The sequence below is a fragment of the Cnephaeus nilssonii genome (assembly GCF_951640355.1).
Source record: "Cnephaeus nilssonii genome assembly, contig: SUPER_24_unloc_1, whole genome shotgun sequence".
Taxonomy (NCBI): Eukaryota; Metazoa; Chordata; class Mammalia; order Chiroptera; family Vespertilionidae; genus Cnephaeus; species Cnephaeus nilssonii.
The window spans coordinates 176,163-202,687 of NW_027645571.1; the positions used below are offsets into that span (position 1 = coordinate 176,163).

At 59.3% G+C, this 26,525-nt stretch overlaps 1 protein-coding gene across 1 annotated transcript; it reads left to right on the forward strand.

The window, feature by feature from the left end:
* On the forward strand, positions 1–26,525 carry OCA2 (OCA2 melanosomal transmembrane protein; the record flags this gene model as incomplete). Its single annotated transcript, XM_079800868.1, is given in 26 exon segments — positions 1–51; positions 434–631; positions 3,123–3,312; positions 3,315–3,354; positions 3,946–4,045; positions 4,871–5,055; positions 6,036–6,093; positions 7,256–7,328; positions 8,708–8,865; positions 9,887–9,969; positions 10,101–10,254; positions 11,507–11,578; positions 12,288–12,353; positions 13,634–13,690; positions 14,076–14,200; positions 15,084–15,222; positions 15,828–15,960; positions 16,721–16,868; positions 18,229–18,286; positions 18,675–18,783; positions 19,242–19,369; positions 21,308–21,367; positions 22,350–22,454; positions 24,174–24,267; positions 25,331–25,424; positions 25,993–26,525. Coding segments are annotated over 26 exon segments (2,763 nt in total). The 3' UTR covers positions 26,078–26,525.

The window sequence follows — 26,525 nt, forward strand, 5'->3', positions numbered from 1 at the left end:
ATGGGGAATCCCCGGTCTCCACAAGACGGCCTTGCGGGAAAGGGCCCTTCAGTGAGCATCTATGACCTCGGAGCCAAGATTGAAAGGGCTGCTGACCCTCCAGGGAGAGACACCCCTGAGGCGGGCTCCCTGGGGCCTGCTGGAGGGACAGGAACTGCTGAGGGGCTAGGCTGGGCTCTTTGGGGTTTGCTGGGCTTTGGGGGGGGGGGGGGGCTGCGCAAAAGAAAATGTAGGCAGACGATGCCCTCCGTGTGGGTGTCCCAGTTCCCGTTATCCCGGAGAACCCTGTTCCCAGCGCCTGGCTACCTTCTATGAAGCAGCGCCTGGAATGCGCACAGCGGCACAGCGCGGCCTTCCCAGAATACCTGGAGCCCCCTCTGCATTTTCCGAGGGCGCCCGGGCAGCTCTGGGGTGAGGGGTGCCCTCCTCCTAGTCCTGGGGCCGCCTGGGGGCGGGGCGGGGCCGCCTGGGGGCGGGGCCAGGCCGGGAAGACGGCGCCCAGTCCGCCCCGCGCGCGCGCACCCGCAGCGCGAGCTCGCCAGAGCTCCTCCAAGAATTGCGCTCCCCTCGCGGTTCAGAGCTCGCGCTTTGGAGCTTCAGTTTCGCTCCTGGAGAAAAAGCAAGTCCTCAGGTGGGTTGGGGGCCGGAGGCGGGGAGCCGGCGGGGTTGAAGAAGCCCTTGTTGGGCGGTTGCTTTATGGAGCCAGAAAGTTGGTGTGAAGACGCGTAAAGACGGAGCCGCGGGCGTTAGCGCAGCGCGCATCTTCTGGGGGGACAGGAACGGCGCCCCGGGGAGGGTTCCCGGAGCGGGCGCGGGTGCCGAGGCGGGAGCTGGGACGGGTTCCCGAGCCGGGGTTCTGCTTGGCCTGCCCAGCGGGGTCTGCTCCCAGCGCCCGCCTGGCAGGCACGTGAGCGCGGGTCAGGCGTTTCTGGGGAACGGAATGCGCCCTTTAAATCCCTCAGCGCTCCTGCTGCTCGCTTGGCCACACACAGTGGAATTACATGGATTCCTGTCGCCAGCTTTTTCCAAGGACGTGGCTGATCCCATCCTTGGGCTTACAGACCCGGGCCTGGGCCTGGGGCTCCTCCCGGGCCGGGCCTGGCTGGCCCGCTGAGCTCGGACTTAGGGGATGTGACTGGTTCCCAGGAAGAGAGAACAGGAGGCTGCTAGTTAGCCCTGTGGGCAGCAGCTCTGTCCTGAATACAAGGCAGGGCCTTGTCACCCAAACCATGTGGGAAAGGCCATCCCTGGGGCTTGCCGGTCGGGCGGGCATGGGGTCTGCTGTCCAGGCCCCAGGATCAAGCCCCAAGCGGGGGCGCTGGGGCCCGGGAGGTGGCCTGCAGCTGGGATGCCGACTCTCACATGATCGCTGGTGAGGAGTCCCTCTCGCTGGAAACAGCGGAGGTGAACGCTCTCGGGAACCTCCCAGGACACGGAACATCTACCCGTTACTGCAAATGGAGTTTGCAAACAGTTGCGTGCAGTTCATGCCCGTGTGACGTGGGGGTGATTTAGGAATCTCTGCTTCTCAAGGTTTACTGCGCCCACGAAAAGCCAAGGCTGATACTGGCCTTTGAGATGGTCCCACCCGCCTGGGGCTTGGCCGAGGTCTGAGGGCGTCAGGAATGATGGGGCGGGGGTGGGGGGGGGGTGGGGGCAGTGGTACCGACAGCTGGGACAGGATTTTTTGTTTCTTTTTTAATAAATTTGTATTGATTTCAGAGAGGCAGGGAGAGGGAAAGAGAGAGAGAGAGAGAGAGAAAGAAACATCAATGATGAGAGAGGATCATGGATGGGCTGCCTCCTGCACGCCCCACACTGGGGATCGAGCCCGCAACCCAGGCACGTGCCCTGACCAGGAATCAAACCCTGACCTCCTGGTTCACAGGTCGAGGCTCAACCACGGAGCCACACCGGCCAGGCCTGGGACAGGTTTTGAGCTGGAGGCCCCATGGTCAGATGTGTGTTTTGGAAAAATCACGGAGGTCCTGTGGTAGGGGGCAGCTAGCCGGCTGCAGAAAGCCATTGCCTAGCCCTGCGTCTGAGAGGGACACGTCATGGGTGAGGGCTCAGCTAGGTGAGAGGGGGACACGGGGCGGGGGGGGGGGTGTCTCCGTTTGAGATGGGGGCACCTGGGGCTGGTGGGAAGATCCAGGAGTGGTCTCAGGACTCCCGCGGGGGTGTCTGGGCACCTTTGCGACATCAAAGGAGACAGGAATGTCGTCGGACACGGTGGTCTGTCTGGGCTGCAAAGGGGGCTCGGGAGTCACCTGCCCAGGGGTGAGAACCTCGTGTGCTGGGTGGATTTTCCGGAGTTTTGGTTCTTGATTTTGTCTTTGCTGCCAACTGTGCTTCCCCCTTCCCCCCCTCTCCCCCCCTCTCCACCCCAGGCACCAGCAAAAGTCAGGACACAAGTCCCTGAACCTCGGAGGAGGGGGCGCAGGGTCCTGGTCTGGGGAGGGGGACGCGGATGCTCCTCCCTGGGCTTGAGGGCGGGGGCACACGGACACACGTCCCTGGGCCTGGAGGGGCCCCACGTCAAAGGCACGTACCTCGGGTGCAGGCTCCTCCCCGGCCCAGGCCCTGGTCGTGGCTTGTGCAGGAGGCAACCAGTTGATGTCTCTCACATCGATGTCTCTGTCTTTCCCTCTCTCTTCCACTCTCCCTAAGAATCAATGGAAAAATATCCTACGGCGAGGATTAAAAAAGAAAAAGAATCAACCAATGAATGCATCCCATAAGTGGAACAACAGATTGATATCTCTCTCTCTCTCTAAAAAAAATCAATAAAGCCCTAGCTGGTGTGGCTCAGTGGATAGAGAGTCGGCCTGCGGACTGAAGGGTCCCCAGTTCAATTCCAGTCGAGGGCACGTGCCCGGTGGCCGGCTCGGTCCCCTGTGGGGGGCGTGCAGGAGCAGCCAATCAATGATTCTCTCTCATCATGGATGGTTCTGTCTCTCCCTCTCCCTTCCTCTCTGAAATCAATAAAAATATACTTTTTAAAAAATCAGTAAAAAAGAAAGAAAAGGGAGGCCTTTCTGCTGTGCCGTTGGGGAGTGGGGACGCCCCAGGTGCAGAGCCTTGCAGTCTGCTCGTCATTCATCGTGCTTTCTCTCCGGCAGACCATTGCATCTGGAGAAGGTGGTGGCCGGCCGAGCTCCGGCAAGCTGGAGGTGGAGCTCCATCAGACGTCCGCTGCCCCGCGGGCTGGCCCGGGACCCGCCGCCAGCAGCCGCCGGCCACAGCTGGGAGCCGGTGGGGCCGACCCCGACAGCCCCTACCCCCGGGAGGCGGCCGGGCAGAGCTGCTGGGCTCTGGGGACCAGGACTGTGGCTCCTTCCTCACGGAGCAGAGGTGAGTTAAAATGGTTTTAGCGCCCGGCCGGCGGGGCTCCGCGGTTGAGCATCGACCTGTGAGCCAGGAGGTCAGGGTTCGATTCCTGGTCAGGGCACAGGCCGGGGTTGTGGGCTCGATCCCAGTAGAGGGCGTGCAGGAGGCAGCCGATGGATGATTCTCTCCGAGCGTGGATGTTTCTTTGACTCTCGTCCTCAACCACGGGGCTACACCGGCCAGACAGAACGCCAGCTTTTGTAGACCTCACAGGAGACGTTTGTCCCGCCCTCGCGTGCGTGTCTTTTTTTTTTTTTTTTAATGGCAGCTGAGTCTTTTTTTTAAAATATATTTTATTGATTTTACAGAGAGGAAGGAGAGGGATAGAGAGTTAGAAACATCGATCAGCTGCCTCTGCACACTCCCTACTGGGGATGTGCCCGCAACCAAGGTACACGCCCCTTGACCTGAATCGAACCTGGGACCCTTCAGTCCGCAGGCCGACGCTCTGTCCACTGAGCCAAACCGGTTAGGCATCGCTCATGTCTTGAGGGCGCCCCCTGCTGGCGGGGACGGCACCTGTCGCTTGTGCTGCTCGGTGTGTGTGTCTTCCAGGTCTCACTCGCCTTCCACCCGGTTCTGCAGCTCCAGGCCGTGGGAACCCTGCTGCACAGAACGCACGCCGCTGCTGGGGAGCCTCTCCCAGGAGAAGGGGGTGAGTGCCCCCCGCCCCGAGAGGAGGAGGCCTTCTTCCTGAGACAGGAGCTTGTCCCTGAGGCCGGTGGTCTCTCTGCCCTTTACTGTCAACTCCAAGGTCGTGGTTTTGTTGTTTTAAATATATGTTATTGATTTTTTTCAGAGAGGAAGGGAGAGGGAGAGAGAGTTAGAAACATCGACGAGAGAGAAACATCCATCAGCTGCCTCCTGCACACCTCCTACTGGGGATGCGCCCGCAACCAAGGTACATGCCCTTGACCGGAATCGAACCTGGGAACCCTTCAGTCCGCAGGCCGACGCTCTATCCACTGAGCCACACCGGTTAGGGCTGTTTGTTTTTAATATATTTTTATTGATGTCAGAGAGGAAGGCGGGGGGGGGGGGGAGAGAGAGAGAGAGAGAGAGAGAGAGAGAGAGAGAGAGAGAGAAACATCCATGATGAGAGAGAATCATGGACCGGCTGCCTCCTGCACACCCCCACACTGGGGATCGAGCCTGCAACCCGGGCCTGTGCCCTGACCGGGAATCGAACCTGACCTCCCGGTTCACAGGTCGATGCTCACCCCCTGAGCCACGGGACGCCGGCGCCGGCTAGCTGATGTTTCTTGGAGGCCCACAGTGCATTTGAAGACCCGAGTGAATTCAGACTTCCCGGGCCCAGTTGTTCTGTGACGTCCGTCCGTAGGGCCAGGCCCAGCCCCTCGACACGGGTCCTCGTTTTCGCAGCCGGGATGGAGCCCGCAGGTCACACGCCCAGCACGATGAGGTCCTGTGCTGGAGACGGACCCTCGTCCGAGACAGTGACCCCCATGTTGCTTTCCAGGGCGCTGTGCCTGCCCGTCTACCACCCGAGCTCATCACGGCCGAGTCCTGGGACCTCGGCTCGGCCGAGTGGGAGGGCAGGTCGCTGCTGGGCAGTGAGGCGGCCGGCTCCTCCAGATCCGCCTCCTCGGACCGGGGGGACCTCCTGGAAGGGGCCCCCGTCCCGTTCCGCCTCTCGAAGCTGAGGTAGGAGCACCCGGGGCCCCGTGTGGTCCGGGGGACAGTCCCACTGGCCGGGGACGGGGCCGGGGTCTCCCCCCCCACGCCCTCCTGCCCGGCAGGCGAAGGGGAGGGGCAGGGTGCCACGCTCCCAGGAGGGCTGTCGGGTGGCGGGCCGTGGTCACTGCTTTTCCCTTGGGCTCCCGTAGGGACACGGGTTGGAAGGAGGGGCCCTGTTGAGGCCAGCGTGTTTGAAAGCGGCATCTCCAGGGTCAGGCTGAGGCTCGGGCCAGGACCCGGGTCCTCGTTCGGGATCTGAAGCAGCTGAGGGACCTGCAGGGCCACGCGGGTCTGTGCAACTGTCTCCCCGTCTCCTGGTGTCCCCACCTCCTTCCACAGCCTCCCGTGGGCCTCCACTCCCGTGGGCTGTGGGAAAGCCCCCGGGTGTGTGAGAAGGCCCCTCGGCAAGTGTCACTCTTTCTCTGCATCAGGGGCCAGTCTTTGCTGAAGTTTTGAAAATATATATGTTGTTAATTTTTTAAAATATATTTTTAAATATTTTTATTGATTTCAGAGAGGAAGGGGGAGAGAGAAAGAGAGAGAGAGAGAGAGAGAGAGGGAGAGAAACATCCATGAGGAGAGAGAATCATGGACCCGCTGCCTCCTGCACGCCCCCCACTGGGGATGGAGTCTGCAACCCGGGCCTGTGCCCCGACCAGGAATTGAACCGTGACCTCCTGGTTCATAGGTCAGCGCTCAACCACTGAGCCATGCTGGCCGGCCACGTGTAGCTTCTTTATGACTAGAGGCCCGGGGCATGAAAATTCATGCACTGGAGGGGGGGGGGGGAGGGGGTGTCCCTCAGCCCGGCCTGCCCTGAGGCAGGAGGTGACAGGCTGGCGTGTGGCCCTTCCTGTTACGGAGAGAATCCGAACGCGAGGTCCGGCGCTCTGGGCACAGGCGGACGCGACGGCCATCGTGACGCAGACCCGCCTTTCCTCCCGCAGGCGCTGTGCGCGGTGGCTGAAAGTCACGGGCCTCTTCGTCTTCGTGGTGCTGTGCTCGGTGAGTCCCCCCCAGGGGTGCGGGGGAGCTGCATGGAGGTGGTGCTGAGGGCGTGTGGGACGGGCCTGGGGGCGGGGCCTGGGGCGGGGGGGGGGGGGGCCGGCGGAGCTCCTGTCCTGTCACCCAGCGGAGGCCCCGGCGACCTGGCTTTGCCCGTAGAAGGCGACGAGCGGGCCCCTGGGCCTCCCCACTTCCTCAGTGGCCACCCAGGCTGTGCCTCAGCCCCATGCAGTAGCACCCTTTACTGGTGGGGACCCCGTCCAGGGGCCGGGGGGGCCCGGCATGTCCTGGGACCCTTTAGAGGCTGGGCCATGTTGTGAGGGGGTTTTTGTTTGTTTTTAAATATGTTTTTGTTGCTTTCAGAGAGGAAGGGAGAGGGAGGGAGAGAACATTGATGTCTCTATCTCTCGATCCCTCTCCCTTCCTCTCTGAAATCAATAAAAATATATATTTAAAAAATAATAATAAGCCAAAACCGGTGTGGCTCAGTGGATAGAGCGTCGGCCTGCGGACTGAAGGGTCCCAGGTTCGATTCCGGTCAGGGGCATGTACATTGGTTGCGGGCACATCCCCGGTGGGGGGTGTGCAGGAGGCAGCTGGTCGATGTTTCTTTCTCATCGATGTTTCTAACTCTCTATCCCTCTCACTTCCTCTCTGTAAAAAATCAATAAAATATATTTAAAATAATAATAATAATAATAAGGCCCGTGGTCGCTAAAAATAGTAGGACGGATCAGAATTTGGTTCTCATATCTAAGAAGGGCTATTGGGAGTCAACTAGTGGATGTGGGGTACATCAAGCAATACCATTACCGTCCCCCTATTTTATTTTAATTTTTTTTAATCATCCCCCGAGGATATTCTCCCATTGATTTTTAGGGAGCATGGAAGCGAGAGGGAGGGAGAGAGAAACATCGATGTGAGAGAAACACATCGATGGGTTGCCTCCTGCACACGCCCCGACCAGGGCCCAGGCCGGGGAGGAGCCTGCCACCGAGGTACATGCCCTTGACCGGAATCAGACCCGGGACCCTTTGGTCCGTAGAACGACGCTCTAGCCACTGAGCCACACCGGCCAGGGCTCATCCCCCTGTTTGCAGCTGTTACCCATCTTCGACGAGCCCTGTCGCGCTTACCCACAAGCCCTTGCTGGTCGTTGCAGGTCTCGTTCAGTCTGTATCCGGACGAAGGACAGTTCTGGCAGTTGCTCGCCGTGTCGCCGCTGGAGAGCTACTGTATCTAAACCATAAACCGTGCGGGGACGGGATGTGGACGGTGGCTGAGGTTGAGGGTCACAGAGCAGAGAGACGCCCAAGCCCAGTCCCAGGGGTCACCTAAGGTCACCACACAGGCCGCTGAGTGGAAGACGAGGCTTCGGGACAGAAGGGGAGGGACTGTGAGAGCCGCGGTGGGCGGGTGGGGGCGAGGGTCCCCGCGCGAGGTGGATGCCGCTTTCAGGTGCGTGGGTTCCGGTCCTGGGTCTGGCGGCTGCTTGGTTTCTTCCTGCTGTGCGTTCTCTGGCCCTCTTGCAGGCCTCGTGGCTGGTCGTGAAAAGGCGGGCGTGTGTGGTAGGGTAGATGTTTGGGTGCGTGCGTCTGCTCCCCTGACTGTGGGCTCGGCTCCTGTTTCTCAGTTCTGGAGGCTGGAGGTTCAAGGCCAAGGTCTTGCTGGCTGAGCTGGTGTCTGGTGAGGTCTCTCTTCTTGGCCTGCAGACAGCCGCCTTCCTGTGGCATCCATCTGCCCAGGTGTTTCTCGGTGCTCTGTGTGGAGTGAGAGAAAGCTGTCTGACGTCTCTCTCTCTTGAAAATGTTCTCTTTTGAAAACATTTTTTATTGATTGATTTTAGAGAGAGGAAGGCAGGGAGGGAGGGGGAGAGAGAGAGAGAAACATCCATCTGTTGTACCTCTAATTGATGCGTTCATTCTTCAGTTCTTGTGTGTGCCCTGACCGGGGATCGAACCCACAACCTTCGTGTGTCGGGATGCCGCTCTAACCAACTGAGCTGCTCGGCCAAAGCTGGTGCCTCTCTCTTTTTTAAAAAAAAAAATACATTTTTATTGATTTCAGAGAGGAAGGGAGAGGGAGAGAGAGAGAGAAACATCAATGATGAGGGAGAATCATGGATTGGCCGCCTCCTGCACGCCCCCTACTAGGGATCGAGCTGGCATCCTGGGCCTGTGCCCTGACCGGGAATCGAACCCTGACCTCCTGGTTCCTAGGTCGACGCTCCACCACGGAGCCACCCCAGTTAGGACTGGCATCTCTTTCTATAAGGTCACTAACCTTGGCAGGTCAGGGCCTCCCTGATGGCCTCAGTTGCTCCCTTAGAGCCCCCGCCCCCATCTCTAGACACAGCCACGCAGCGGGGCCAGGCCGTGAGCGTGGGTTTTTGGAGGGACACAGACTCTGGGTCCACGGTCCTGAGGGGAAGCTCGGCGGGGAGCGTACGGAGGGGTTTGTGTGCCGTTGGTCAGCGGTGGGCAGTGTTGCTGTGGGTGGTCGCCATGGTAGCCTCTCTCCCATCTGGGGCTGCTCACCCCCCCCAGGGCTGGAGCAGGGGGTGGACTCCAGGCCTCTCCTTGGTCCGTGCTCACCTTAACGCCCCCCCCCCCAGCGGCGAACCTCAGCAGCCGATCCGACTCCACGCTGCTCCGGGTGGACCTGGCGGGGGCCCTGGTGGCCGGCGGCCCGAGTCGCCCGGGAAGAGACGAGCACGTGGTGGTGGAGGTGACGCAGGCCAGCGCGCCCGGCTCCAGGCGGCGGCCCCAGCAGGTCCTACGTCTAAGTTACTTGGAAGGAATTGTGGGAACTCACCCTCCCCGGGGCTGTATAAACCGCCTTACCCCCCCCCCCCCCCCCCGCCAATGGAGCAGACGGGAGCCACGGGCAATGAGGCCATACCCGCCGAGCCCTTGCCTTTTGCTTTTGCTCCGTCCCCGAAATTCTTTTCCCCCTTTTCTCTACGTCAGTCACCAAACTCTGGCCATTTCGGTAAAATCAAGCTTGTGAGCTTTTTTACTGAAACATTATAAACTAGGAAGCACCTTTTCGTTGTTGTTAATCCTCACCGGAGAATCCTATGTAATAAAAGCGTAATATGTTAAGTGTCTGACCGTTGGGTCAACCGCTCTACCAGTTGCTGTGATGCACACTGACCACCAGGGGGCAGACGCTCCCACTGGTAGGTTAGCTTGCTGCTGGGGTCCGGCTGATTGGGACTGGGCGGGAGGGGCTGGACATGCCCTGGAGCCCTCCCGCGGTCTCTCCCTGGCCGGCCGGCCCCCATCAGCCCCCAATTGGGACTGGGCAAGACGGCCAGATGGGCCCCAATCGCCAGCCAGGCCGAGGGACCCCACCTGTGCACACATTTGGGCACTGGACCTTTAGTATTTTTCTATTGGTTTTTAGAGAGAGTGGAAGGGAGGGAGGAAGGGGAAGGAGAGAGAAACATCGATGGGTTGCCTCCTCTCCTGACCAGGGCCAGGGATCGAGCCCATGACCCTTCGGTTAGGGCAAACGGGTAGCCGTTTTAGGCAAGTGTTTCCTTCCTCTCTCTCTCAAAAAATCAATAAAAAGATATTTTTTAAAAATCACACAAAGACCTCCGACGTGTGGGCATGTCTAGCTCCCCAATGGGCTGGACTGCTCGTGTCGGGGACGGGGGGAGGGGGACTTTCAGGGTCCTCTCTACCCCCTTTTCTGATTCTAAACGGGCGCCCACACTGCGCAGCCCCGGGTCCCGGTGACGGCCCAGGTCAAAGCCTCACCACGCTGTCGCTCTTGGACTTTCAAGGTCACTCACAACTGGACCGTGTTGTTAAACCCGCGACGCGGCGAGCACGTGGTGGTGAGCAGGACCTTCGAGGTTCCGAGCAGGTGGGTGTCGGGGGATGGCGGCGGGGGGCTGCGTGGGAGGAGGGGCAGGAGGGGCGGCTGGCGTTGCCGACAGCCAGTCGGGTCAGGCACTTGTAGCACCGGCGCTCAGGAAGGTGTGTGCCCGTCCGCAGGGACGGCGTCTCCATCAGCGTCCGCGCGGCCCTGCAGCAGCCCCGGGCGGTGCCCCTGCTGCTGGCGCACCAGCACCTCCGTGCCAGCGTGGAAGCCCAGGTGACCATGGCGGCCGTCATCCTCGCCGGGGTCTACGTGCTGATTATCTTCGAGGTAACCCGCGCGCCTGTCCCAGCCTCCTCCGTGCCCACGTGAGAGTGGGCTCCCGCCTCTCCGTCAAATGCTGGTCGTGTCTTTCCTAAGGAGTGACATTTCCGTCATTTTATTTTATTATTTCTTACATTTTTATTGATTTCAGAGAGGAAGGGAGAGGGATCACGAGAGAGAAACCATGTAGAGAGAGAATTATGGGTCGGCAGCCTCCTGCACGCCCCCTCCTGGGGATGGAGCCTGCAACCCGGGCCTGTGTCCTGACCGGGAATCGAACCCGTGACCTCCTGGTTCCTAGGTCGACACTCAACCACGGAGCCACGCCTGCCGGGCTTCTGATGGTTTTGTGTGTGTGTGTGTGTGTGTGTGTGTGTGTGTGTGTGTGTGTTTAAATATATTTCTTTATTGATTTCAGAGAGGAAGGGAGAGGGAGAGAGAGACAGAAACATCCATGATGAGAGAGAATCATTGACCGGCTGCCTCCTGCACATCCCCTACTGGGGATTGAGCCTGCAACCCAGGCATGTCCCCCTGGCTGGAATCGAACCCGGGACCCTTCAGTCTGCAGGCCGAGGCTCTATCCACTGAGCCTCACCGGCCACGGCTCCTGATGGTTTTACTATCCGCCGGGCACCATTGCTAATGGGAAACACAGTGTAGGCCAGAAACACAAGATAAGTGATTTTTCCTTAATTACTGATGTTCATGGAAATGAATTATTGCCTTAGCAACTTCCAGGGGTGTCCACCAAGTTCTCTCTCCTGTTTTTCTGAGTGTCGTTTGGAACTTAGGCATTTAATAAATGCAATGTGCTTTCCTCTGTTACAGTCGCGAGTAATTCCAAAAGCACAGGCCCAGGCCCATTTATTTTTGAAACGGCGTCTCCGCTGTGCTAGGGTGTGTCATCTCTTTTCTGTACAACTTCTCCGCCTTCGAAAATGACCTGGTTTGGGCCCCGCGGGCTTCCTTGTGGAACCTACTTCACTGACCCAGCCTCCCGCCTCTCCTTGAGGGTCATCTCGTTCCTCGGGAAAGAAAAGCACCTGTCGTCCGCGGGATGAGTTTGGGGGGGGGCTGTGTGTGCGTTTGGGGTGCCCGGGTTGTGAAACAGGAAGACCCACGGTTCATCCATTGTGTTCGTAGACGTGGTGTGGAACGGCCAGGCTGACCCAGACTGAGGCGCCAGCACGGGCTTTAGTGTGTTTTCCATCCCCCCGTGGGCGGAGCCCCAGTCCTGCCCTACCTCTCTCCCCAGATCGTGCACAGGACGCTGGCAGCCATGCTGGGCTCCCTGGCGGCGCTGGCGGCGCTGGCTGTGACGGGCGATGTAAGTGGGGCGTTGCACATCGAGGGCGTGGAACCTCCGATTTGGGGGCGGCTCGGGGGTTGGGCGTCCGCTGCTGTTCCCCACTGTTTTACTTCCTGTTCCCACCTGCCCCTTCAGGAACTAACACACGTTTTGTTGTTGTTAATCCTCACGGGAGGATATTTTTTCCCCATTAAAGTTTAGAGAGAGTAGAAAGGAGGGAAGGGGTGGGGGGGGGAGAGAGAAAGAGGGGAAAACATCGATGTGAGAGAGACACGCCGATTGGTTGCCGCCTGCGTGTGCCCCCCCCCCCCCCCAGGGCTGGGGCTTGAGCCTGCAACCCAGGTACGTGCCCTTAGCTGGGAATCGAACCTGCGACACTTTGGTGTGCGGGCCGGCGCGCTAACCACCGAGCCACGCCGGCCAGGGCAGAACTGACAGGCCTCATGGCTTCGAGGGTGTTTTCCATTCGACTGTATCTCTTTCTCTCTCTGCCATTTCCCGTATCTGTCTCTCTCTCTAAAACGAATCTTTTTTAAAAAAAAAGAAACGTGCTTTTCTTGTGACGAAATGCAAAGGCCTGACATGGGGACGCTGGGCTGCCAGTGGTTCTCAGCGGCGGTGTGCTCCGACGGGGAGGCCCGTGGGCGCGGCGTCTGGCTCTGGCCGCCGGCTGGGCGCCGGGTGGAGGCGGCGGTGACTGACGGGCGCCTTTCCGCGTTCCTCACAGAGACCCAGCCTCACCCACGTGGTGGAGTGGATCGACTTCGAGACGCTGGCCCTGCTGTTCGGCATGGTAATCCCCGCGCCCGGGCCGGCCGTCCCCGCTGCGGCTGCTAGGCCTCCGTCGTAGCAAAGACACGCGGGCGTCGGCTCCCAGGGACAGAGCCACGGGAATCCGATCCGAACGGCACCGGAAGGCTGCCGATGGGCAATCAATGGGCCGTCGTTAGTAAAAGCCCGCGTCATAGACAGACTAGGTCCTAAAAATGTATGTGATGCCTTCAGATGTGCTCAAGAATCAGAGGCCAAAGGTTATTCATTCTATGCTCAGAGGTCAGGGTTCAGCTCAGACAACTGGGGTCAAGTTTCAAGACTCAAAGGTTCCAAGACTGTAGGTTCAAGGCTCAAATGTCAGGGGGCAAGGGTCAAAGCTTGAGGGTTATGGGGCAAAGGTTACTCAGGGGTCAAAGGTGGGGGGGTCAAGGACCAGAGGTCAGGGGTCAACTCACACACCTGGGCACAGGTCAGGTTGTAGCCTCATGTGATCATGTTTCAGGGGTCAGAGGTCAGTGGTCAAAGGTTGAAGTGCCAAGGGTTGTATCAGAGTTCAAGTGTAAGAGGTCAAGGTCAAAGGTTAGGAGTCGGAGGTTAGGGTTGGGTTTAGGATTAGGTCTGGGGTTAGTTTGGGACCAGGATTTGGGATTAAATTCGGTTGAGGATTAGGGTCAGGGTATTGCTGCTGAGGAAGTGGAACGGGATCTTCCGGGAAGTTCAGCTGCAAAGCCTGGCTGATGAGATTGAGGGGAACCGGCCGTGGCTCTTTGGGGTTTTCGAGGATGCTTGTTCCCACCCACTCGGCATCATCAGGGAAAGAAACACCATCGCGCGGTGACGTGGGTTCACACAGAACTCGGGAAGGCCAGGCCGGCGCCGCCGCCCTCTTTGCACGTCTCGGTCACGTGGTGACGAGCCGTTTGTTTGAGGAACAAAACGTCACCCCGCAGGCAGCTTAGCACGTGGCGTGGCTCTGGGCCACCTTCTGGCCCGCTGCTTCCCGGCTGCTAGTTCTGTGAGGGTGCGTGTCACCCCATCTCTGCCCCCACCCCCCCGTCCCTAGAGCAATACCAACAGCTGGTGTTTGCTGTGAAGGTTTGGGGGGGGGGGTGATCATGTACTTGGGGCGCACGCCCTGGACCCGATGCAGGTACGGACCTCCAGCCAGGGGCTCCCCGCAGGGCCGGTCCACGGAGTCCGGGAGCCGCAGCGTGGTGACGTGGCAGCCTCCCCGCGCCGGCCGCACGGACGGGCGCAGCCCCTCTGACGCCCTGCCCCGCTTTGCTCCTCTCCCCGCAGATGATCTTAGTCGCCATATTTTCAGAAACCGGGTTTTTTGATTACTGTGCTGTCAAGGTAAGTGCGACGTGGCATTGAGTAGGTAGGTATGGATTCACTGATTACAGAGTTAATAAGCAAAGCTACTATTTATTTTAGATTTTTGTTGATTTCAGAGAGGAAGGGAGAGGGGGAGAGAGAGAGAAACTGCCTCCTGCACGTTCCCCACCGAGGATCGAGCCCGCAACCCGGGCCTGTACCCCGACCGGGAATCGAACCCGCAACCTGTCGGTGCACGGGGTGACGCTCAACCCCCCGAGCCACACCGGCCGGGCTGTGGGTGGAGCTCCTGACCCCCCTGCGTTGTGCATCCGGACCCCTCGATCTCAGGGCCCCGCGGGGAGGGTTGCGCCTGCGCTCCGCCCGCTGACCCTGCTTTTCCCGTCTGTGGTGTGTGTCCCAGGCCTACCGACTGTCCCGGGGGCGGGTGTGGGCCATGATCATCATGCTGTGCCTCATCGCCGCCGTCCTCTCCGCCTTCCTGGACAACGTCACCACGTCGCTCCTCTTCACGCCCGTGACCATCCGGTGGGTGTGCGGGGCGGCCGTGCTGGCTGGGCTCTGAGCTGGGAGCTGGGAGGTGGGAGGGCCCCTCCCGTCGGCCTGGGAGACCCCGCTTCTCTGCGGAATGGGGCAGTGCCCGGGGGGAGAGGTGGCCGGCTGCCTCCAGGGCGCTGCCTGCTGTGGAGCGTGAGTTCCTCCTCTAAGGTCAAAGGGCATCATTCAAGGGCAGGGGTGCTAGGGTGCTGGCGTCTGAGAAAAGGCCCTCGTGGGCCACTGCGTTCCAGAGGTGCCGTGAGTCAGACGCTCTGGATAAAATTTTGTTGTTGTTAATCCTCTCCCGAGGATGTTTTCCCACTAATTTTTTTAAAATATGTTTTTGTTGTTGTCAGACAGGAAGGAAGAGAAAGAGAGAGAAACATCAATGATGAGAGAGAATCATGGATTGGCTGCCTCCTGCACGCCCCCTACTGGGGATGGAGCCTGCAACCTGGGCCTGTGCCCTGACCGGAATCCAACCTGTGTGTGTGTGTGTGCATGCATGTGTGCGCGCGCACGCGCGCGCGCGCGCGCGTGTGTGTGTGTGTGTGTGTACACGCTTCCCTTGTACAAGCTCTAAAAATGTTTAGGTTGCACGTCGACCTTTCCCATTTTCCTCTATTCGTGTGTTTTTTAGGTCGTATATTTATTGATTTCATGGAGGAGGGGAGAGGGGGAGAGAGAGAGAAACACCAATCATAGAGAACCATGGACCCGCTGCCTCCTGCACGTCCCCCACTGGGGATCGAGCCCGCAACCCGGGCCTGTGCCCTGACCGGGAATCGAACCGTGACCTCCGGGTTCACCGGTCGGTCGACACTCAACCACGGAGCCACGCCGGCCGGGCCACGTTTCCCTCTGTTGGTGACAGGCTGTGCGAGGTGCTCAACCTGGACCCCAGACAAGTCCTGATTGCGGAAGTGATCTTCACCAACATCGGAGGAGCCGCCACCGCCATCGGGGACCCACCCAACGTCATCATCATTTCCAACCAGGAGCTGAGGAAGATGGTACGTGCCAGCGTCCCGGGGCGGCTCCCGCGGAGCTGAGACCCAGCGTCCTCGCCCCCTCGGCACCTCCTCAGCTCCATGCTCCATGTCCTCCTGCTCCATGCCCTCCTGCTCCATGTCCTCCTGCTCCATGCCCTCCCTGCACGTCAAGAGAGAGAGAGTGGGAGGTTAGGAGACCGACCTCCCCATGGACGGCTAAGGGATCTGAATTGCATTCTCGCTCTGACATATTTTTAAAAAATAATTTTTCATTGATGTCAGAGAGAGGGAGGGAGAGGGAGGGAGATAGAAGCATCAATGATGAGAGAGAATCATGGATCGGCTGCCTCCTCCACGCCCCACACTGGGGATCGAGCCCGCACCCCGGGCCTGTGCCCTCAGTGGGGCATCGAACCCTGACCTCCTGGTGCCTAGGCCAACGCTCCGCCGCCGAGCCCCGCCGGCCGGCCGGGCTGCTCCTGCTGCGTTTTTAAGGAGAGGCCTGGATGGCGGCATCTGTTTCTGTGCGGCCGAGGGCAGGCGTGGGAACTGCCGTGTCCCCCGTGGGGCAGGGGGGCTGTCCCTCGGCGGGAGGCCCGTCCCTGACTCCCCCTGTCCGTCCCCAGGGCCTGGACTTTGCGGGATTCACGGCGCACATGTTCGTGGGGATTTGCTTCGTCCTCCTCTTCTCCTTCCCGCTCCTCAGGCTCCTCTTCTGGAACAGGAAGCTGTACAACAAGGAGCCCAGCGAGATTGTCGGTGAGTGTCGGCCCCCGTCCGTCCCTGAGACCCGCGCTCGCCGCCGGGACGGCCTCGTTCCCCCGGGGAAGCGGCCGGAGAAAGGCTGCTGCCGCTCAGCGGTGGAGCGCTCGGTTCCCGGTCAGGGCGTGTACCTGGGTTCAGGTTTGATCCCTGGCCCCGGTCGGGGAGCGTGCGGGAGGCAACCCGTGGATGCCAGTGGATGTGTCTCTGTCTCTGTCACATCCCTGTTTCCTTCTCTCTCTCTCTCTCTCTCTCTCTCTCTCTCTCTCTCGTCAATAAACACATCCTCAGATGAGCATAAAGGAAACTCTGCACCCAGAGTTGAGATCACTGCATTGCTTTAGCTGGGCCGGCGTGGCTCCATGGTTGACCAGGAGGTCAGGGTTCGATTCCCGGTCAGGACACATGCCCGGGTTTCGGGCTCGATCCCCAGTAGGAGGCGTGCAGGAGGCAGCCGATCCATGTTTCTCTCTCTCTCCCTCTCCCTTCCTCTCTGAAACCAATACAAATACTTTTTCTGAAGTCACTTTGCTTTGCATCCACGGTGATTGTCAAAAGTCCGCTTTGTCTCCTGCGTCCGTGACCGCCGCACGGATGCTGGAAGCCGGGGGGGTTGGGGGGGGTTTTCCCTGTGCATCCTCGGGGCGGGGGGTGGGGTGGGGGCCGTGTTCCTCGCTCGGGAAGGTGGTGAGGGAAGCGGGGGTCAGCCGACCCCCCAGGCTCCGGGAGGCTCCGGCGTGGCTTCCTCTCCCCGCAGAACTGAAGCACGAGATCCACGTGTGGCGCCTGACCGCCCAGCGCATCAGCCCGGCCAGCCGGGAGGAGACGGCAGTGCGCGGCCTGCTTCTGGGGAAGGTGCTGGCGCTGGAGCGGCTGCTGGCCCGGAGGCTGCACTCCTTCCACAGGTACCGGCTGGGCTGGGCCGCGGCCCCCTCTCCGCCGCCACCGAGTCGTGCCCAGACGTCCCACCGTGCACAGGCCGAGGGAGGGACCCCACGGGACCACAGAGAGTCGCGTCCTGCGTGCTCGCCCTGCGTGGTGTGCGATGGTCTCTGCCTTCACCGAGGCCTGGGTAGGGAGGAGGAAAGCAAGGCTCAGAGAGGGTGAGCGACTTGCCCCGGGTCACACAGCGGGAACGGGTGCAGCAGGGACGGAAACCACCCGCACGGCCACCCCTGTCCCACGACCACACAGCCACGCGCAGCGTGGCAAGACTCGAAAAGAATGAGGGTAACAAGCTAATCGAACGCTGTATTCTACCCGTGACTGACTGTCAGGGAGCCCAGAGAATCGCTGATCCTACTCCGTTCATTTCTGCCTTTTAAAAAATATATATATACACGGAGTGGCCAGATGATGATGATCTCTGACCACACAATAATCTGGCCACTCAGTGTATATCCTATAGAATAAAAGGCTAATATGCAAATTGTCCCCTCGACCAGGAGTTCGACCAGCAGGCAGGCCGGCCAACTGCCCATGTCCCCTCCCCCGGGCCAGGCTGGCCGGACCCCACCCATGCACGAATTCATGCACCGGGCCTCTAATATACATACACTGAGTGGCCAGATTATTATGCGTTCAGAGATCATCATCATCTGGCCACTCAGTGTACACCCTTGTTTGCTGATTTCAGAAAGAGGAAGGGAGATGGGGGAGGGAGAGAGAAGCGTCCATGAGGAGAGAGAATCATGGACCGGCCGCCTCCTGCACGCTCCCTACTGGGGATCAAGTCCACAGCCCGGGCAGGTGCCCTGAGCGGGAACCGAGCCACGGAGCCGCACCCGCCTGGCGTGGGAGGACGCTTTCAACCTCGATTTCCAGGGGCTCGAAATCGCCACCAAGGCGAGGGGCGTCTCTTTCTGTGTTCCGTCCCTTGGTTAGCTGAGCTGTAATTATATCCCCATTTTGGGGGGAAAAAAGAAATTCAGAAAAGTAGAAAAAAGCGAGGGAGGAACACAGGGTGGCTCAGCGACCGTCATCTCCTCGTTTACCTTCTGGCCCGTGTCCTGACGAGCCCCACGCTCGCGCTCCCCTGCGTGCACACGCTCGCACACAGCTCATCACGCATCTCTATCGTTTCGTCTGTTGTTTTTCTTTGGAAACACGGAGCAAACGTCTTTCCCAACTCATAAGCCCAGGGCCCCCGGCCGCCTTCCACGGGCCTCGTTACGCGGCCTCCCGGGTGTCCCCGTGGGCGGCGTCCTGCACACCAGGCCCTCGCCGTGTCGCCAGGAGCTGAGGCGTCTCCTCCTTCCGTTCCAGGCAAATCTCGCAGGAGGATAAGAACTGGGAGACCAACATCCAGGAGCTGCAGAAAAAGGTACCGGGGTCCCCGTGCCCGCAGGACGACATGAGCGAGCACACCTCTCTCTGGTGCTCCTGTGATTGTACACGGGACGCAGTAGGCATGTTTTGTCCACACATCCATGAGGAGAGAGAATCACGGGTCGGCTGCCTCCGGCACGCCCCACCCTGGGGATGGAGCCCGCAACCCGGGCCTGTGCCCTGCCCAGGAATGGAACCCTGACCTCCTGGCTCCTGGGTGGACGCTCACCCCCTGACTCTCCGTAGCACACACTTCCTCACGATCGATCTTCTGTCACGTCCATGTGCCACCGTTTTCATCCCGAGGAGAAATCCAGGGGGGTGCGGTCCCGGGGATGGCGGCCCCGGGGCGGGAATCGGACGGCAGCTTCCTTCTCTCCCAGCACAGGATATCGGACGGGATCCTGCTGGCCAAGTGCCTGGTGGTGTTGGGGTTCGTGATCTTCATGTTCTTCCTCAACTCGTTCGTCCCTGCCGTCCACCTGGACCTGGGTGAGTCCCCCGCGGTCCGGCGTGGTCGCCCTTTAACGTTGCCCTGGACGTCACGGGCCGGAAGGGGAGGTTTCACGCTGGTCCCAGCCCTGGCGGGTGCCGCTCAGTGGTTAGAGCGTCAGCCTGCAGATTGAAAGGTCCCAGGTTCGATTCCGGTCAAGGGCATGTACTTGGTTGCGGGCACATCCCCAGTGGGAGGTGTGCAGGAGGCAGCTGATGGATGTTTCTCTCTCATCGATGTTTCTAACTCTATCCCTCTTCCTTCCTCTCTGTAAAAAATCAATAAGATATATTTTTAAAAGTATATACATTTTTAAAAAATAAAACAAAATAAAAATACGTTCAGTTTGCAGGATGAGCTCCCCTCAGTGAAGAGAAAGGCGATCGCTCGGTGAAACGTTAACGAGCGTGTTCACCATTGGACTCCAACTCTAGACGCCCCTGTGTTTGCCTCGCAGGGTGGATCGCTATTCTGGGCGCCATCTGGCTGCTGATTTTAGCCGATATCCACGACTTCGAGATCATTCTGCACCGCGTGGAGTGGGCGACGCTTCTGTTCTTCGCAGCGCTCTTCGTTCTGATGGAGGTGAGGCTTCCGGACTTCGGCAGAGCGGCCTTTTACCTAGTCTTTCTTTCTTTCTTTCTTTCTTTCTTTCTTCTTTCTTTCTTTCTTTCTTTCTTTCCTTTCTTTCTTCTTTTTAATATACATCTTTATGGATTTCAGAGAGGAAGGGAGAGGGAGAGAGAGCTAGAAACATCCATGATGAAAGAGGATCATGGACCGGCTGCCTCCTGCACGCCCCACACTGGGGATCAAGCCCGCCATCCGGGCCTGTGCCCTGACCGGGAATCGAACCCTCAACCTTGGGGGTGCACGGGATGGTACCCCGACCAGCCGAGCCACCCGGCCAGGGCTCTCCTGGATGTTTGATGCTTTTCTTCAGTGCCCCTGACTTCGTGTTCATTTACGTCTGCGGTCCCGCGGGCCCCTTGTAATTTTTCCCCCCTCATTCCTGAGAAATCTTTGGGTTTTTAAAAGGTTTGCTTATAAGGCCGATCCCCTCTCTCTCTTTATTTTCCCCCTGAATTCTGTCCATTGCTGGCCCTGTTTCTGATTTTACTGGCGGGGGCAGGGGATGCTGTGTTTTCAAACGCCTGCTGGAGCGTGTCTAATTCGGATTGAAGTCTGGACTCGAAGTTCTCTCCTGCTTCACGGAGACGGGAATTCTCCTCAGTCGACGTGTGAAATTCCGATTATTGATGTTTTCTTGCGAGCCCTGTACGCTTGCCTTCCGATTTCTCCGGTGAATTTAGTGCGATTGGATTTGCCTTTAAAACAAAAAAAAAAAAAAACACCAAGAAAAACAAGGCCTGCCCTGGCTGGTATGCTCAATGGTTAGAGCGTCCGGCCCTGCACGAAGGTGTTTGGTTCCTGGTCAAGGGCAGGTACCTGGGTTGCAGGTTCAAGCCCCGGCCCCGGTCGAGGCGAGTGTGGGAGACAATTGATGTGAGATGTTTCTCTCTCTCTCTCTCTCTGAACCCTCCCTTGGCGCCCCAGCCGGTTCGGCTCAGTGGATAGAGGGTCCCGGGTTCGATTCCGGTCAAGGGCACGTACCTCGCTTGCAGCCTCTTTCCGCCCCTGGTCGGGGCGCGTGCAGGAGGCAACCCGCCCATCGATGTGTTTCCCCCACATCGATGCTTCTGTCTGTCTCTCCCGCCCTCTCCCGTCCTCCCTGTACATCAACGGGGAAATACCCTCTGGTGAGGATGAACAGAAAATAAAAATTAAAAAAACAAACCTGGGGCAGGGTGGGAGTGGCCCGGAGAGGTCCATGGGGGAAAAGGAGATAGAGGTAACGCATTAAACAATAAAGAATTAAAAAAAAACAAATAAATAAACAAAAATAAAAAGTAGAGTAACGCCAAAAATATCCTCAGGAAAAATTTCCACGGGTGAGGAGGAACAAACAAAAAAACATAGAAAACACCCGACATGCACCAATTCTTGCCCAAGGGCGCCCTCTGCTGGCGGCCGAGGGAAGTTGGGTGCTTTGGACGGCAGCACCTGCCTTGGCCAGAAGTTTCTTGCTGGTTCTGTGTCCTCCTCTCCCTGGAAACGGGGCAGCTGGGCGTTGCCAGGGGGGCGGTCGGTCTCTCACCCCGTCACCCGCCTCCCCGGAGCCTGGCCACTCCCGCCCGTCTGTGTCTCTTTCTGGGGTAGGAACTCATGGGGCCGGGCTTTTTTCTCTTAAAAAAACGTATTTTTACTGATTTCAGAGAGGCAGGGAGAGGGGGAGAGAGAGAAAAATCCGTGAGGAGAGAGAGAGTCATGGATCGGGCTGCCTCCTGTGTGCCCCCCACTGGGGATCGAGCCCGCCGCCCGGGCGTGTGCCCTGACTGGGGAGTGAACCCTGACCTCTGGGTGCACGGGATGAGGCCCGGCCGGGGCTAGAGACACGGTTTTTGAAAAGCTGCATGTCTTCTCCGTCGTAAGCTGATCCTCACGGACGTCTGTTTCTTCCAGGCGCTGGGGCACCTGCACCTGATAGAATACGTCGGCGAGCAGACCACCTCGCTGATAAAGGTACAGCCCGGGCGCAGCATCACGGGGGCTCCAGCCAGGGTTCCGTTCGCTTTGTAAAGTAAAATTTAAAAAAGTCTGGCAAGAGTAGGTCCCATTAGTGACGTGAAAAAGAGTACAGAGATGAAGGGAGACTTTTTAAAACTGTGTATAATTACAGGTCCAGTCGGTGTGGCTCAGGGGTTAAAGGTTGACTATGGCCGAAACCGGTGTGGCTCAGTGTATAGAGCATCGGCCTGCAGACTCAAGGGTCCCAGGTTCGATTCCGGTCAAGGGCATGTACCTTGGTTGCGGGCACATCCCCAGTAGGGGGTGTGCAAGAGGCAGCTGATCGATGTTTCTAACTCTCTATCCCTCTCTCTTCCTCTCTGTAAAAAATCAATAAAATATATTTTTTTAAAAAAGGTTGACTATGAACCAGGAGGTCACGGTTCCATTCCCGGTCAGGGCACAGGCCCGGGATGCAGGCTCGATCCCCGGTGTGGGGCGTGCCAGAGGCAGCCGATCCGTGATGCTCTCTCATCATGGGTGTTTCTCTCTCTCCCTCCCTCTCCCTTCCTCTCTGACATGAATAAAACATATTAAACAAAGTAAAACCTGTCAGAGACAGACGGCAGTCGAGACACCCGTCTGAGTGAGGTCCCCGCCCCAGCGCGGTGGCAGGAGGGCCGGTCAGTGCGACCATGTGATACTGTCACCGTGTGAGCCGCCAGGAACGGGGCCACCTGCTCCCCCCGCCCCCCCCGCCGCCTCCCAGGGCTGGCCGCTGTGGGCGTGGCCAGGACTCGCTCCCCTCGGTCAGCTGTGGGACCCGGCCAGGCTCCTGGTAGGGTCCGGGCGGCGCGGGCCGGGGTGCTGTGTGCACGCCTGGGAACCAGCGGAGGGACCGCCAGTCCCCAGGGCCCTCCCGCGTGTCGGGTGACCCGAGCCCGCGTGGCTGACTGCAGCCGTGATGCCCAGCGCCGCTCTCGTCCGCTCCTTCCAGATGGTCCCCGAGGACCGGCGCCTCGCAGCCGCCATCGTCCTGGTGGTCTGGGTCTCGGCCATCGCGTCTTCCCTGATCGACAACATTCCGTTCACGGCGACGATGGTGAGTCCTGCGTCCCGAGGCCTGGCGTGCAGGCAGCACACCCTCTGGGCTCCCCCTTCCTGCGGGGGAAGGCAGCACGGGACCCCGACCCGACCCCGGGCTGCACCCCAGGCTTAGCGCTCGGGCAGCAGAGCCAGGCGGCTGGCTGGGAGCCGAGGGCCCTGGGTCAGCACCACAGACAGCGGCCTTTCCGTTTTGCTTCTGTTTATTTTTTAAGGAGACTTTTTAAAAATATATATTTTATTGATTTTTTACAGAGAGGAAGGGAGAGGGATAGAGAGCTAGAAACATCGATGAGAGAGAAACATCCATCAGCTGCCTCCTGCACGCCCCCCACTGGGGATGTGCCCGCAACCCAGGTACATGCCCTTGACCGGAATCGAACCCGAGACCTTTCAGTCCGCAGGCCGACGCTCTATCCACTGAGCCGCACCGGTCAGGGCGGTTTATTTATTTTGTTAATCCTCGCCCAAGGATGTTTTTCCCACTGGTTTTTAGAGAGAATGGAATGGAAGAAGGGTGAGGGGGAGAGAGAGAAACCTGAGTGTGAGAGAGACCCTTCGCTGGGTTGCCTCCCACACGCTCCCTGACCTGGGGCTGGGCATCGAACCTGCAACCCAGGTACGTACCCCCGACGTGGAATCCACCCCCTCGACCTTTGGTGGGCGAGCTGGTGCTCTAACCACCGAGCACCCCGGCCAGGGCTCCCGTTTGCTGTGGAGAGAACTGGGAGGCACCGAGGCGGAGGCCGGTTGGAGGCCATTGTCCTTTCTCCCCGGGAACACGGAGCTGTGGGCTGGCCGTGGGGCTCAGGTGCGGGGCACGGACAGGCCTGGGGATTGTCTGTGTGCCCCCGACCCGGCCGGGACGGGGGGCTCGCGTGAGAGGCCTCCACAGGGCGACCCAGCCCGTGCCCACGGTGCCTTCTGACATCACCGGCGGCCCAGCCCCGTGCCCACGGTGCTTTCTGACATCACCGGCGGCCCGGCTTACTTGAATCTGTAATATTTTATTTCTTAAAAAACAAGGCAGCCCTGGCCGGCTTGGCCTCGTGGATAGAGCGCCGTCCGGGTTCGATGGCAATCAAGGGCACGTGCCTCGGTGGCAGGCTCCTCCCCGGCCCCCCCGGCCCTGGTCGGGGCGCGTGCAGGAGGCAGCCAATCGATGGGTCTCTCTCACGTCGATGTGTCTCTCTGTCTTTCCCTTTTCCTCTTCCACTCTCCCTGAACATCAGTGGGGAAATATCCTCGGGGGAGGGTTAACAAATGATAAAGAAAGAAATCAAGCCCTGGCTGGCGTGGTTCAGTGGTTAGAGCGCCGCCATCCCCGGGCCTGGGTGATCTATGTGTCTCTCTCACGTCGATGTTGCTGTCTGTCTGTCTGTCTCTCTCTCTTCCTCTCTCTCTCCTCGTCCTCCTCCCTCCTTCCTTCCACTTTGTAAAAATCAACAGGAAAAATCTCCTCCTCCTAAGAGAATTAACAACAAAAAAACCACCCGCAGCAGCCACCAGGGGGCGGCGAGGAGAAGAGGGACCAGTGGGTCCTAAGGCTGCACCCACGGGCTCCCTCCCACTCAGGCCCTGGGGGTGTCACACTCACTCCCCTTTGGTTCCTGCTCCGGCCGGACAAGGGCCTCGGGCGGTGGTGGTGGGTCGCGGCGGCGCGGGGGGCAGCTCCCCTGGTTCCATGGGCGTGACGTGGGGACCGTTCCCCCCGCAGATCCCCGTGCTCCTGAACCTGAGCCAGGACCCCGAGGTCAGCCTGCCGGCGCCGCCCCTCATGTACGCCCTGGCGCTGGGCGCCTGCCTGGGAGGTAAGGCCCTGCGCTGGGAGCCGGACGGCCGTGCCCGGCGGAGGGGACACACGGGGACTCGGGCGGCCTCCTGAGCAGACACCCGCCTCCAGCTGCGACTGGAGCGACTGGGAAGCTGCTCCCGTCCTCCGTGGGCCTCCTCTCCACCCCCCACCCACCCACCCCCCGCCCCCAATCCCTGCAGAACTGCCGGACCGCCTGCGCCCTGACTTACAGCTCAAGTTAGCGTGTTCCTGCCCGGCGTCTGGGCCCACGCGGCTCCCACACCGCCCCTGAGCTCGCATGCTCACGTCAGAGACGGGTTTGAATCAGAAGCCGTCCTCGGGCGGGGCTTCTCGTCCCCTCCTGGGCGTGAAGTGAGGACGGCTGGCCTGAGACGTGGAGATGGTTTGGGGTTTTTAAAAAACATTTGTTTTATTGATTCCAGCGAGGAAGGGAGAGGGAGAGAGAGACATCCGTGATGAGAGAGAATCACGGGTCCGCTGCCTCCTCCACGCCCCCCGCTGGGGATGGAGCCTGCCGCCCGGGCCTGTGCCCTGGACCAGGAATCGAACCGTGACCTCCTGGGTCATAGGTCGACGCTCAGCCCCTGAGCCTCGCTGGCCGGGCACAGGCTAATGTTTAAGTTGATGGTGTTGTCTGGCCCCTGAATGATGCTCTCAATATCCAATGGCCCCTTGGCAGGAAGAGGGCACCCCTCCTCCACCCGGGCAGGGCGCGCTCATGGTTTAGAATATTGATGACCCGGATGTGGAGCACAGAGACCCAGACTCTGCCTCTGCTGGGGTCTCAGGGTGTGTCGTACGTGCCCTGGATTCGCTCCTGCGCCTGGCGGCCCTGTGCTGAGCGGCCCGTCCTCAGCGGCCCACTCAGCTCCCGGGACCCACACCCACGGCTTCTCTCTAGGAGCCCATCCGCCTCCTGCGTGGACTTCCTCCTGTCCCGCCGCCTTCCCCTTCTCCGAATCATGGTCTTTCCCCAGCGTTCCAGGCAAAGGAGGGCGAAGCTGCCGCCGCGGCCCACGCCCACTCGGGCTCGGCTTTATTATTGAATCTGGTTTCAGGCAACGGGACGCTGATTGGGGCGTCGGCCAACGTCGTCTGCGCGGGGATCGCCGAGCAGCATGGATACGGCTTCTCCTTCGTGGAGTTTTTCAGGTACTTTTCAAACTCTCCCTTTCTGTGTAGAGAGCGTCTCTAAGGGTGTTTATTTTTTCTTTAAAATGAGCAACACATTTCCTAAGCGCAAGGGGTAGGCGTGCTTGTAGCAATTACGGCGTCTTTGTGTAGCTGAAGTTAGTGCAGAGAAAAAACACACAAGAAAAATGGATCCCTGGGCCCAGCTGGCGTGGCTCTGTGGCTTAGCATCGTCCTATGAAGCGGGAGGTCACGGTTCGCTCCCTGGTCAGGGCACATGCCCGGATTCTCTCTCATCATGGGTGTTCCCATCTCTCTCTCCCTCTCCCTTCCTCTCTCTGAAATCAATAAAAAAAATTTTTTTAATGTATTTTATTGATTTCTTACAGAGAGGAAGGGAGAAGGATAGAGAATCAGAAACATTGATGAGAGAGAAACATAGATCGGCTGCCTCCTGCCCGCCCCCTAGTGGGGATGGAGCCCGCAACCCGGGCATGTGCCCTGACTGGGCATCAAACCAGCGACCTCCTGGTTCTCAGGGCGCTCACCAGGCGGCAGGTCCCACAATGCACCTGTCTTTGTGTTTCAGGCTGGGCTTCCCCATGATGGTGGTCTCCTGCATGGTTGCGATGTGCTACCTGCTGGTTGTCCACGTGGTGATGGGATGGAATTAACGGGGACGCCTCCTTGGAAGACCGAGGGGAGCCTGAGCCGTCACCCACGTCTGGAGAACACGCCCCCATGGACCGCTCTCGGGAGGAGAAAAGGTGCTTACACGGGGGTGCGATGGAGTATAGACCTTGGGGCACCCACACTCTTATCCAGCTCAATGCTGGCAAAACATGGCAACTATAACCATGGATCACTTACCCGAGACACCCCTCCAGGAAATACGTACGTTTCGGGACACTTCTTACAAGAAAGCACCAATCCCATCATCCACCCCAAATGGTCCGTGTTGCTCAGGGTCCCTTCTCCCGAGGCTGTCTACAGTTTTTCCTCCTGTCGTCACTTTTTGTGTTGGAATAATGAGCATGCACATTGTGTATTCCCTGAAGGCATGCTGTTCCTTGGGAAGGCATACACCTTGTAAGGTGACCGTTTATGTATTAAAAAATAAAT